The sequence below is a fragment of the Ictidomys tridecemlineatus genome, chromosome 12 (genome assembly GCF_052094955.1).
Source record: "Ictidomys tridecemlineatus isolate mIctTri1 chromosome 12, mIctTri1.hap1, whole genome shotgun sequence".
NCBI classification, from domain to species: domain Eukaryota; kingdom Metazoa; phylum Chordata; class Mammalia; order Rodentia; family Sciuridae; genus Ictidomys; species Ictidomys tridecemlineatus.
Genome location: NC_135488.1, coordinates 1444693 through 1457279, shown reverse-complemented (window position 1 = coordinate 1457279; position 12587 = coordinate 1444693). Strand labels below are relative to the sequence as shown.

Below are 12587 nucleotides of genomic sequence, written 5' to 3'. Positions count from 1 at the left end.
TTAGCTGCTCAAGGCCACCATGAATGTTTATTAACCAAGGGAAGAAAATGCATCAGTGTGAGCAGTGGATAGACCGGGTCAGTCTCCCACTTGTAGGGTTGAGTTTGATATGCAACTTGAGGGCAGCAATTGGGCTCTGAGCCTCCTCACCGCCTTCTGTCTCATCCCCCCCTCTGCTGGCTTCGGGGAGGCCAGGGAATGTGCTGGAGCTCTCCAGGGACCTTTCAAAGTATGAGAAGTCATCAGGGATTCCAGGAGCATGTTCTACTGTGGTACCTCAAACTGGAGATTCTGCTCAACTCCAAGCCTCACCCTCGGCTGAGGAAAGGCTGGGACGGCCATTTTGCTTCCACATTGGAATTTTCTTGTGAGACGGATCCATTTCCAGGACTGCTTGTCCTTCAGCTTTGCTGTGGGCACCTGTGCTGTCTACACAGCGGTGCAAAGTGGAGTCCAGCTGCCTTGGGAGCTGCTACAGGCAGATGCTCTGGCCTCCCTGAGGCTCAGGGCCTAGCCGCATGCACCTCACAGGGCCTGAGAAATGCTCGATCCCTGAGGTCCGGGACAGGCATCCTGCAAGGCACCACATGGTGTGGGGGACAGCCCTTGTGGCAGTAGGGCTCCCTCCAGCTCAGGCCCCAGCCTTGGCCCCTGTGCCACTCTGACCGGTTGCTCCCAGCTGGGCTCAGCCTCTGAGAAGTGGTGGGGAGAGGCTGAAACGGTGAGTACCAGTGGCCCAGCTCTGCTGCCCTGGGCTCTTGGCCCCCCACAGGAACATAACACAACTGGCTCTTGTGACGTTCCGGAGACAAAGCTTTGTGTGAAGCCAAGTGAATACATACAGGACCCAGGACCCTTCCCACCCTGCCCACTACCGAAATGAGAACACACACAGGAAGGAAGACCAGGGGCCCAGAAGAAGAGGCCGTGTGGTCTAGCGGGCGCAGTCTCAGGTTGGAGTCTGTAGTGGCTGTTGTGTGGCCCAGTGCCATGTCAGACGGATCTCTCTGAAAGGCCCGGCTTGCCTCCTGCTCTGATCACGGGTCTGAAAGAGAGGTGGTGGCTGTCACTGTAGCAAGAGCCCTTCAGTCCAGCATCTGGCCATGACCAGCCCCCCAGCCCTTGGCCATGTACCAAGTGCTGCTCTGGCTCCATCTGGTTTGACCCCCACAACCATGCTGGAGTGGCACTGGGTGGGAGAGGTGGGAGAAACTGCCAAGGCCACACAACCAGAGTCCAGCTGCGTGGAGCCTTTGTCAAGGTCCCCAGGAAGGTAGGAGGAGGCTCCTCCCCCATGCCAGCCATTGCCACCCACTGACCTGGCCCTCATCCAAGGCTTACAGGGGCGAGGAGTGTCGGCCACATAGAGTGGCCTGAGCCAGAGTGCCTGCGACAACCTAAACTTGACATCACACTACATGTTCTCTCAGTACTGGCCGGTGACTCTCGGTGCCATGCCTGTTGAAGCCCAGCTGCCCTGGGCCATCACTGAGATGGGAATGTGGCTGTGTGAATTCCTCAGATGTGTTTGATCTTTTGGGTTAGGGTTAGGCAGGATTGTATTTTTTGATTCCTTTCAAAAATAAGAGTTTTCAGAAAAGAGATGAGGGATTATCTTGGAGAAACTCCCAACTGCACTCCAAGTAATAAAAATCCTTAGTTTTTAGAGCTCTGACCTTGGTATATATAATATACACATTGGAAGTTAATTACATTTCCATTAATGTGTAAGGTGCTGAATTTGGATTTCTGCAAAGAAATACCAAGGAGAATAAAATGCAAACCCAAGGTGTAAAATGTGGAATAGTTTTGCCTACTGAAAGGAACTGGTATATGCCGCAGTTGGTTAGCATTAACATTCAGTGCCCTCCAACCCCCGCCAGCCCTCAAATGTCCCAAGCTTCAATTTCCTCATCTGTAAAACGAAGGTTATAGTGAAAGATCATCTTGAAACTTCACATTTAAAAAAAAAAAAAAAAAACAGCTGCCTCTCATATCCCCTAGGGTTGGTTCTAGGACCCCACCCCACCCCCACTTGGATACCAAAGCCCTCGGGTCCCTCATAGAAAAAGGCATAGTATTTGCATAGAGCCTTGCACACCCCACTGCCTGGATCACCTCTAGATTCCTCAGCGTAAATGCCAGTTAAATGTCACACTGCACAGCTAGAAAGCCATGGCCAGAAGAACCCCTCTCTGTTTGGCAGAGACACGTTTCACAATTTTTTTTTCAGTACAAGGTTGGCTGAAATGTGGAATTGGAGTGTGCAGAGGTTGGCCCTCTCAGTCCTCAGCTGAATGGTCAGCTGTGGTCATCGGAGTGTACCCCTGCCTCGCTGCTTAGAGTGGGTTTCCTAACCTCAGCGCTGTGATCTGAGTTGAGACCCTGGAATCGGCCATCCGTGGCTGCTGTGGAGATGAGGGGGTCCGGAGCATGGCTCCCATCAGGCCTGCTTGAGCTGGAGCGGGCTGTGGGGAGAGCACCTGAGCTGCCCTGCCCTCAGGCGAAGGAGCGAAGGAATGCAGACACTGGGCTTCTTAAAAACTTTTTTTCTGATCATTTCAAAATGATAGGAGTGGAACTGGATGGGGCTGTCACTTGACCTGCAAGAGAGCTAATCCCCGGCCTCTGATCCCCTTTCCTCCAGTCCCTGGCAGCAAATCAAGGCCCTGCTTTGACACAGGGAAATTAGGAACCAAGGTTATTTGTTTTGTTTGGAATATAAACGATTAACTTTCCCTCAAAAAACTAGACCAGCTAAGAGGCAGGGGGCCATCTTAACAATAAAATCCAGACAGAATCATGTAGAAAAAGAGGAGCTCTGTTATTTGAGGGGCCAGGAAGAATTGGTGGAAGCCCTCAGGTGGGTTTTTGGCTCTCAATTAAACAGAGATTTACTGGAGCAGCTCTGCTCTCCCCGAGACAGACGAACTGACTCCCTGCCCCAGGACACCACTGCCAGGACCTCTCTCTGGGAGAGCATTTCACCATCTGCCATCTGGAAGCCAGGACCAAGGTTAAGAGACTCACCTGGGGCATTTGCAAACACGCCTTCGTTTCCCTAGATAAGGAAAAATAAGGGAAAGTGAGTGTCCAGCGGATCCAGACGCCCTCCTTGCTATTTGAGGTTGGTGGCTCAGGAGCCTGTCTTTCTACTCTCCTGAGCGCTCAGCACACTGAAGCCTTTTCAGACCTGAGCGAGTGACGCTGCTCGGGACCCTGGGGGATGGGGTGGTAGGGAGGCGCCAAGGGTTCCAGGTTTCTCTCCCAGCCCTCCATGGCACAGGGCTGGAGCGTGGGGGTCCCCTGCCGCCTGCAGTTTGCATTCAGTGCCAACTGGGCGGGGAATGCTTCCCAACAACCTCCTGGAGGGCAGGAAGGGGCGGGGACACCTCCCTGCTTCCTACCTCAGGAAAGGAATGTCCCTGCCCGGTCCTGGCAGCCACTGGGAGTTCCAGAAATTCGAACCCCACCCCGGTTTCGGTGGGAGTGGGGCCGAACCCAGCGTCGTGATTCCGGGGACTTACGGTGGTGACAGATGACGGTGATGACCAGTGACAACAGAAGGACCGCGCAGGTCCCAGCCAAGGGCGCCCAGATGTAGATGTCACAGGCGAAGTCCAGCCACCTGGTGTCCGCTGACAACACCCGAGACGCCCACGTTTAGGAAGAGGCCCGGGCCTCCCATCCTTCCTCGCCCGCCCGTCCCCCTGAACTCTTCTCCCCTCCAGGATGCGGTTTCCCTACATTTGGACCGCCCAGGGGATCAGGGTCGTCCCAGGCCAGGCCTCCTTCTGCGGTCCTTTACACCTCTGGCCCACCCAGGCCCCAGCACCCGCTGACCTCACCTGCACCACCCGTCGCGGGCCGGCAAATCTCGGGGCGCACGGACTTGGGCAGCAGCGTGGTGGGGGGCGCCGGGGTGGGTAGTCGCGGCGCGGGCGTCGGGGAGGGCTCCACTGCGGGAGGAGCAACGGGGTGGTTGGGGCCGACTGGGCTGTGGATGCACCGCGCCGGCGGTTTCCCTTCTCCCCATGGGAGGGCCTCCTCTCGGTTTCCCCTGGGGCAAGGGAGGAGGGTCCCCTGGACGCGCGCTGACCAGTGGCGGCCAATGCGGTGGCCTGACGTTGGCGGCTCTGTGAGCGGGACCAAGACCGCGATGCGGAAGCGTGCGCTCCAGCAGCACCGCCAGGCTCGCTAGCAACCTGTGAGTCTGGCTAACAACCGGGTTCTGCTGCCAGCAAGCACAGGTGCAGGGGTTTAAGACACTTGCCCAGGGCCACACAAGCGATGGTCGGTGGCACCAAAGCCGCCTCCAGCCGTCGCAGCGGCCCACGCCTATGATCCCCGCCGCTGGGAGGCTGAGGCAGGAGGATCGTCAGTTCAAAGCCAGCCTCAGCAACAGTGAGGTCCTAAGCAACTCAGTGAGACCCTGTCTCTACATAAAATGCAAAATAGGGCTGGGGTGTGTCTCAGTGGTTGAGTGCCCTGAGTTGGATCCTCCGTACATTAAAAAAAAAAAAAACAAAGAAAGTCACCTCTGGTCCCCACCTAGCACACCTTAGCCTCAGTTTCCACGCCTGTGTAATGGAAACCACATCAAAGTAGCCCCCAGGAGTGCTCAGAGGTGACCCCAAGCCCCATGCCGAGAGGCGCCGCGCCCCACGCCCGGACCTGGCAGGAAGACCGGCACCAAGGGACTGAAGGATATCTCCGAATTGACCACCACCGTGCAGAAGTAGTATCCTTGGTCCTCCTCGCGGAAGCTGTTCAGGGTGAGGGTGTAGCTGTCTCTGGATTTCGTGCCCGTGAACTGTTGCGGGTCCAGTTTCTCGGCCAGCTTGGTCCGGTGGGTGGAGATGTACATGAGGAAGGTGGGCCTGACGACCACGCCCGGCGGCTGGTAGAGCCACGAGCAGCTCTGGGCCCCGCTGGCCGTCATCACCTCGCAGCGCAGGTCCAGCCGCCGGCCGATTTCCGCGTCCACCCTCGGCGGCAGCATTCGGAACTGGATGGACCCAAGGGCGACGGCGGCGCCTGCAGTGGAAGCAGCGGGGGGCAGCAGCAGGGCTGAGCAGGTGGCCCGCGCCCCTGCCCTCACCCTGCCGCACCCTGCCGGCCTCCCGGCCCCACGGGCCCCGGCCCTGTCGACCTCGCACCGCTGCGCGCCCTGGGCCCGCGCTCACCGAGCAGCAGCGCCAGCGGCAGCAGCCACGAGGTCCCCTGCGAGGCCATGGCGCGATCCCTGCGCGGTGGACTGCGGCGCTCAGGAACCGCGGGGCGAGGACGGGGAAGTTTGCCCTTCGACCGGCCTCAGAGCCTGACTTCGCACTGGAGGATGTGATGTCACCCGAAGCCCCCACAGAGGAGATCGGCCTCCTTTTCGCGGTTGTCACCTTCCCGCCTGGCGAGGGGGCTGGGAGCTGTGATAGGGCCAGAAAAATAGCCTCGGGGAGCATCATAGGACAGCTGAAAACTGGGTTTAAGGGTGAGGACAAAGTTTGAAAACGGCCCTTGGAACAGCCTCTTGTGCGAGTGACAGACAATAAGGGGAAATTAAAACTTTCAGGAAACAGGCGGAGCGGTCAGGGAGGAGTGTCCACTGCACCCTCATTCGAGGCTTGTGTCTCCTTGGGGCTGAGAAGGGGAATGCCTGCCTCGTGAGAAATGGGGCAGGGGACGTTCTGGGGGAACTGCCTTGAGGCACCTAGCAGGAAAGCATTAGGGGCACTGGTGTCCTTTGGTGACCAGGCCTCTGGACTGTTTCTCCAGCGAGGAGGACTTACCAGGCAGCAGTCTCCACTCCAGACCCTGTGTATGGAGGGGTCCTCTAGCCCCCCTGCTATGAAGGTCATTCCCTAAGTGGGATCTGACACTGTCACTCTGGTGGCTTCCTATGACCTGCACTGCTGGGTGCTGGCTCCTCCCAGCCCTGCCCTCCCCACCTGGCCTGCCTTCCTATGCTCCTGCTCTGCAGCCTCACAGGATCAGGGTCCCCTAGGCTCTGCTCCTCTGGGCATGGCCCTGTCTGCTGCTTCTGCCTGGGAAGCTCTTCTCTTGGCCCTGGGACCAGCTCCCAGGCTGTCTGATGGGACTTCACTCTGGGTGCTGGCAGGGACATTGTGTGGCCTGGGAGAATGTAGGGAAGAGGCATTCTTCCCTCCTCCTCCCTGGCCTGCTCTTCTCTCCCAGTTTCTTCAGGGCTTGGGGGTCTTCTCAGGGAGCCCCCCACTGTGCTGCCCCTCCAGCTGCTGTTGGATTCCAGAGGCCAGCCACTGGCAGGCCATTCCACTGGCCTGCCTTGCCTGAGTTCTGCAAGCGAGGACCTGTGCCTAGTATCTTGATGTGCCCTCTGTTCCCCATTGTCATGTCACAGCTGCCCTGAGCTGTTTGCTCCCCTGCTGGGGCCAGATTGAAGCAAACACGGGCCAGCAGGCTTTTAATTTTTTAAGTTATTGTTATTACTTATTTATTTTTTGCAGTGCTGGGATAGAAACCAGGGCCACATGCTACCCAAGTGCTGTACCACTTAGCTACAGCCCCAGCCCCTGGCTGGGCTTTAAAAAAATTTTTTTTAAATTACTTTGATTTCAGTGTCTCCCCTCCTCAAAGTATCCAAAATGCTTACTCTAACATGAAGCATGTTCTATTTAGAAGTGCTTTTAAAGTGTGTTTTAAGTTACAAGAGTAATATATTCTTTTTTTTTGACATCCCTTTTTTTTTTTTTTAGAAAGAGTGAGAGAGAGAATTTTAAATATTTATTTATTTTTTTAGTTATTGGCGGACACAACATCTTTGTTTGTATGTGGTGCTGAGGATCGAACCTGGGCCGCACGCATGCCAGGCGAGCGTGCTACCGCTTGAGCCACATCTCCAGCCCAAGAGTAATATATTCTTAAGAAACTTTGTGGCTCAGCAGTAGAGCACTCACCTTGCACATGCAAGACCCTGGGTTGAATCCTCACCACCACATAAAAAAAATAAATAAGTGAAATAAAGGTATTGTGTCCAACTATAACTAAAAAATAAATATAAAAAAAAAAACTTCAGACAACACAAAAGTGACTACAAAGTCTCCAGAGAAAACCACTGTTACATTTGAGTGTATCCTTTAGATGTTATCTGTGCACAGACAGATGTTTATATCGCATGTTAAATTTGCAACTTACTTTTCTTTTATATATGTGTGTGTGTGTGTGTGTGTGTGTGTTTTGTAGATGGACAGAGTACCTTTATTTATTTTCATGATGTGCTGAGGATTCAACCCAGTGCCTTCCACAGCAAGGCAATGCTCTACTGCTGAGCTACAGGCCCAGCCCAGCAACTTCCTTTTCTTATTACACTAGAAGGAAAGCTTTTTGTGCCAGCAGTTATGGGTCTACCCCATTCTTGATTTCTTATTTTTTGGTAATGGGGATTGAACCCAGGCGTGCTCCACCACTGAGTTACATCCTCCATCCTTTCTTTTTTTAATTTTAAGACAGGGTCTTGCTAAATTATCCAAGCTGAACTTGAACTTCTGATCCTTCTGCTTCAGCCTCTCAAGTTGATGGGTTGACAGACCTGCACCACTGCACCTGGCCAGCCCTTTCTTTTAAGTGGGTGCATTTTATGTAGGTGTTTCTAATTTGGTTCTCCTTTTTTAGAGGGGGGTAGGGTGGGGTACCTGATTGAACCCAGAGGCCCTCGACCGCTGAGCCACATCCCCAGCCCTATTTTGTATTTTATTTAGAGACAGGGTCTCACTGAGGTGCTTAGAGCCTCACTTTTGCTGAGGCTGGCTTTGAACTTTTGATCCTGTTGCCTCAGGCTTCTAAGCCACTGGGATTACAAGCGTGTGCCACAGTGCCCAGGTTTGGTTCTCCTTTTAATGGGCAGTTAAGTGGTTTGAAGTCACTATTCTGGCAAGGCTGGGGTAGATGTAGTATACCCATGTCATCAAGGACTTACACAAGGAGATGCAGCATTTTCAAAGGGAAGCAAAACCTTTGCAAGGACTTGTGCAGGGGTGTGTGTGTGTGTGTGTGTGTATGTATGTGTGTGTGTGTGTGTGTGTGTCTCCCTGGCTGTGCAGACACAGTGCTGTCCCTGTGGTGCACATGGATGAGAGGACAGGCCCCAATTAAAAGGGCAAGCTTTGCTTTAGCTGGAATGTCCCCCTGTGCCTGGTCAATGCTGTCATTGCAGGAGTGTCATTTGGCCCTCCTGGCTACAGGATGCAGTCATAAAGGTGGAAAAAGGGTGCTTGGATAGGGAGAGCCTTTCCCAACTAGGGGAGACTCCAGTCAACCTCCAGATGTTTGGATCTTGGGAACCACCTTCCTACCGGGTGCTGGTTGGATTTTTGGGTGCACAGCTCCAAACAGTCATTGAATCTTGGTGTCCCGGAAGTCATCTGTAGCTGACTTGGGGCCCTCCAGCCCTGAGCGGAGAAGTGGCAGCCGTGGGGGTGGCAGCCCCTTAGTGCAGAGCACCGTGGGCTGGGGGGTGCCAAGGCAGCACTCAACCCCACCAAGGAGGCTTCTGACCCCAATGATATTTTTCACAGAGGGGGGTGGATTCCAGATGTAACCACAGCAACATCCGCTCACAGCAGACAGAGAGCAGGTGCTTGCACGGGTTGGAGATGCTTGCTTTGAGTGGGCCAGGTGTGCAGAGGGCTTGCTGGGGCCTGCCATCCCGGCCAGGTGAGCTCCTGCAGTGCTCCCTGTGGTACCCAAAGGGGTGGCGAGAAGAAATGGGAATGACCGGGCTCTGCCACAGAGCCCCTTGTTTCTTAAAATACACAGAGAGAGAAAGTAGCTAATAACCAGGAGGCGCGCCTTTTGTTATTTTCGAGGTATTTGCTTTTAAAATGTGGAAATGAAACTATTTTAGTTCACCTGGATTGAAACACATCCAGATGCACAGCTGGGCAGAGGAGCCCTGGAAAAGCATCACGACTCCCGGGAGGGGCTACAGGGGCGACCGGAGCTAGTGGTGAAGCGCCCTGTCTCCTCCTGCTGATTGGGGGCCATGGAGACACCGAAGTCACCTTGTTTACAGCAGGAGCAGTCACTTGAAGCCCTAAAGGCGCCAGGGCCTTGCTCTTCACCAGTCCCTGATGCTATGGATTCAAACTCACTTCTGGTTTCCTCCACCCAGGACCTGGGTCTTGGCAGTGGTCTCCCAACTGGCCGATGTGGCTTCTGCTGTGGTCCCTTCTCATGAAAACCTCACACTTGCCCCTGGGTCGGCCCCCAGAGCTCTGGGTCTGCAGGAGCGCATCTGGTGAGCCTGGGTGCGGCCTGGGAGGCCCTGGGTGCGGGCCCCACCGCTCTGCTCTCCTCTTCTCCTCCCCCAGATTCAGCACTGCTCCATTTCTCTTCTTCTAAGCTTTTATCTATTTATTTCCAGTAATGGGGATTGAACCCAGGGCCTCACTCACTGTTTTAATAATATGAAATACAAGTACAAAATATTGTACAAGTATATTTTTCACTACATGGAGATAGAATAATATATTTTTGTGTTTTTGCCAGAATCAGTATCATCCAGTACTTTCCACTGTACCAATGGCTTTCCCCAGGGATTATTTTTACTATTCATATACAGTTTTATTATTATGAATAAAAAAGCTCACAACTTTTTAAAATCATTGCATATATTCAAGATGCTTTGGAGAACTGTTATGAAATACAGAATCACGATAGCTCATGAGCTTTAAAATGAGTAACATTATTTCACATCCGCCAAGATCTCCCTTATATTAGCATTGCAAAGACAAAAATGTTTTCTTGACACAGGTCTCTCTAAGTTTCCCAGGCTGGCCTCAAACCTGCGATCCTCCTGCCTCAGTCTCCGGAGCATCTGGGCTCACAGGCTGTGCCTCCCTGCACTCCTCAGAGGGACCTGCTCCTGTCCCATCAGGCCATTCAAGGTGCTCTCCCTCCACCCAGAGCCTTCTCTGCTGCGCATTGTGCCCCCCAGGACTCGGCTCAGGCCGCTCTCTCATGTGGCCAGCCTGGTGTCCTCCCACTCCACAGTAGTATGGACTCCATCGTCCACTGTGTCACCTGCACCTGGGGCGTTCTGGGTGGGACACAGTGGTTTGGCTCTAGCCACCCACCAGCCCTGGCCTTGAGGAGGAGGCCTGCTTCACCTTGTTCACACCAGACGCCTTGCCTACACTAGGCCTTCAAGGAATGCTTGGCGTGCAGGAGCACAGCAAAGGCGAAGGCAGGGTACCACAGACCAAAGGAGGCAGAGTGGTCAGGAAAGGCTGTGTAGGTGTGGCTAGGCTCGAGGACAAGTGACACTTAGGAGAGAGGCGGGTTAGAAGGAGGCTTTTGATTTCTGGTCAGTCTTGGGCCAATACCATGCTTAACACAGTCTCACAAGGTTCAGAGTAAAAGCAGGAGGGAGGGGACAAGGTGGCTCACTCAAAAGCAAGGCGACTTCTTGGTGGGTGGAGGGCTGGGACCGGGGCTGGACTCAGGGCTGGCTTCCTGGGCTCCATTTTTGAGCCAACATTCTTGGGTTTGGCTTTCCAGAGTCCCTTCCTGGGACGCAGAGGCACCGAGGGCCTTGTGGTTTAGGCAGGAGCTCATGTGTGAGATGGAGCAGGAAGGCTCATAAGTGAAGTGACCAGATGATGAGAGGTGTGACCACTCAGTGGATTGATCCACTGACATGGGTCAACTGGGTGGAAACTGTAGGCAGGTGGGGGGTGGCTGGAGGAGGTGGGTCACTGGAAGCATGCCCTTGGGCTTTATATTGTCCCTCAGTCTGTACTCTGGGTGGCCTGGTCCTGAGGTGCTTTCCTCCACTGTGCCCTTGCGCCATGACATCCTGTATTATCTCGCCCAGAGCCATGCAGTTGGGTGACCATGGATTGAACCTCTGAAACCATGACCCAAAGTAAACTTTCCCCTTCTAAATTACTCTTGTCAGGGCTCTTGGTCACGGGGACAAAAACGCTGACTAAAACAAAGTGTTGACTTCTCAGCTACCAGCGTCCCAAGTGCTTCCCTTATAGGGAAGCTGCAGACAGTCTTTCTCTGAAATGGGAGCTTGGGTCTGCATTTCTTCCAATCAAAAGGCTTGCGGTCACAGCCACCGTATGGGGCCTGCTTTGGTGGAGGGTTCTGGAAACCCCCTCATCAATAAAACAAAACAAAAATCAAGAGGAGGGAGTATAAAGAGAAGAAGAAACTTTAAAATATTTTACTTAAGACTCTGCACACACACTCCACATTCAAAGTGTGTATGAGACCGGGGCTGGGACTGGGGCTGGCTGGGGCTGGCTTCCTGGGCTCCTTCCTGGGCGCAACAATTAGGATGTACATCTGCTTCCAAAAAAATACAAATTATGGAACAATCTGAAAAGAGCTTAAAATAAAGAGAGCAAGAACATGCTGAAAACTCAGATTCAGAACAGTTGAAGAGCATAAATACTAGAGGTGGAAAATGAAAACCCTAGACCTAAGCTAGGGCAGTCTCTAAATTGGACCTAGTTGAAGGGACAATTAGTGAACTAGAAGCTAGCCTTGAGGAGCTCACAGGATGCAACGCAGAGAGACACCCCCACAGTTTGCAAAGCTGCTGAAATGTGATTGGGACAGTGAAATGTTTACTATGATCCTAGAAAAGGAGAATAAAGGGAATGTGGAGAAAGAATATTGGAAGAGACCATGGCTAAAAAAGTTTCATAGGCACTGGGGTTGTAGCTCCGTGATACAGCACCTGCCTGGCACGTGTGAGGCACGGGGTTCCATCCTCAGCACCACATAAAAATAAACAAATAAAGATATTTGGTCCAGATACAAATAAAAAAATATAAAAAAAAAGTTTCACAATTGAAGACCTATGTCCCCAGGTGGAATAAACCATCAGAGTGCCAAGCAGGGACAATAAACCATGTCCCTCCGTCTCCATACCTACAAAGTGAACTGGGAGGCACTGAGAGGAAGGCATCCCGGGGAGCCAGGCAAATGTTTGAAATATGCTTGGGGGACCATTAGCGGATGGCGTGGGTGGCCAGAGAGTAAGCTGGGCAGTGCTGGGGTCACCGTCGTCTGGGTTCCTCCTGTGCTGGACTGACGCTGACAGACAGCGTCCTCCCCTCCCTCGGGCTTGCTGTGGGCACATAAGTTGGAGACACTGGTGCAGATCCCGGATCTCCAGAACATGGGCACAAGTGTCCCAAACATCACTGAAGGGCCTGACCTGAGGGGCGGAGCCAGCAGGACAGGGGAGGAGTCTTGGGAGGTGTAATTTAAGTTGTGGAAGAACATGTAATGAAGGAGGGGGGCAGGAAGAGAGGAGGGAAGAGGATCTGGAACCTTCCCGGGAAGCTCACATTTAAGGAGTGGGAAGAAGACGCAGGCACAGGAACCAGGCAGGGCCTTCAGAGTGGAGGAGATGCTGCCTGCCAGGCTGTGGGCCTGGGTTTGCCCTGGCCAGCACAGGACACCCATTCCCACATGTTGTGGGCTGATGATGGGGAGAGGGCAGGGAGGGTGGGGACAGGGGAGGGAGGGTGGGGAGGGGTCGGGTTTTCCTGTCTCTTACCCTTCACTTACTGAAATGTCTTACCGTTCACTTT

General features: G+C 53.6%; 1 protein-coding gene across 1 annotated transcript; it reads right to left on the bottom strand.

Annotated features, from left to right (window-relative positions):
• Window positions 1-5517, bottom strand: Cd8a (CD8 subunit alpha). Its single transcript, XM_040270654.2, has 6 exons — window positions 5187-5517; window positions 4675-5037; window positions 3849-3959; window positions 3528-3638; window positions 3031-3061; window positions 1-1045 (listed from the first exon to the last, which is right to left on the bottom strand). The coding sequence occupies exons 1-6, from the start codon at window positions 5233-5235 to the stop codon at window positions 994-996; spliced, it is 717 nt and encodes a 238-aa protein (XP_040126588.1). The 5' UTR covers window positions 5236-5517; the 3' UTR covers window positions 1-993.
• Window positions 5518-12587: the final 7070 nt, after the last annotated feature.

What these genes read in the sequence shown, in the direction of transcription:
- Cd8a (XM_040270654.2), bottom strand. Translation starts at nt 5,235, where the DNA reads ATGGCCTCGCAGGGGACCTCGTGGCTGCTGCCGCTGGCGCTGCTGCTC. An exon ending in GCCCGCGACGGGTGGTGCAG is followed by an intron (nt 3,639 to 3,848) that starts GTGAGGTCAGCG and finishes GGGTGTTGTCAG; the next exon opens with CGGACACCAGGTGGCTGGAC. An exon ending in CGTGTTTGCAAATGCCCCAG is followed by an intron (nt 1,046 to 3,030) that starts GTGAGTCTCTTA and finishes CCTCTCTTTCAG; the next exon opens with ACCCGTGATCAGAGCAGGAG.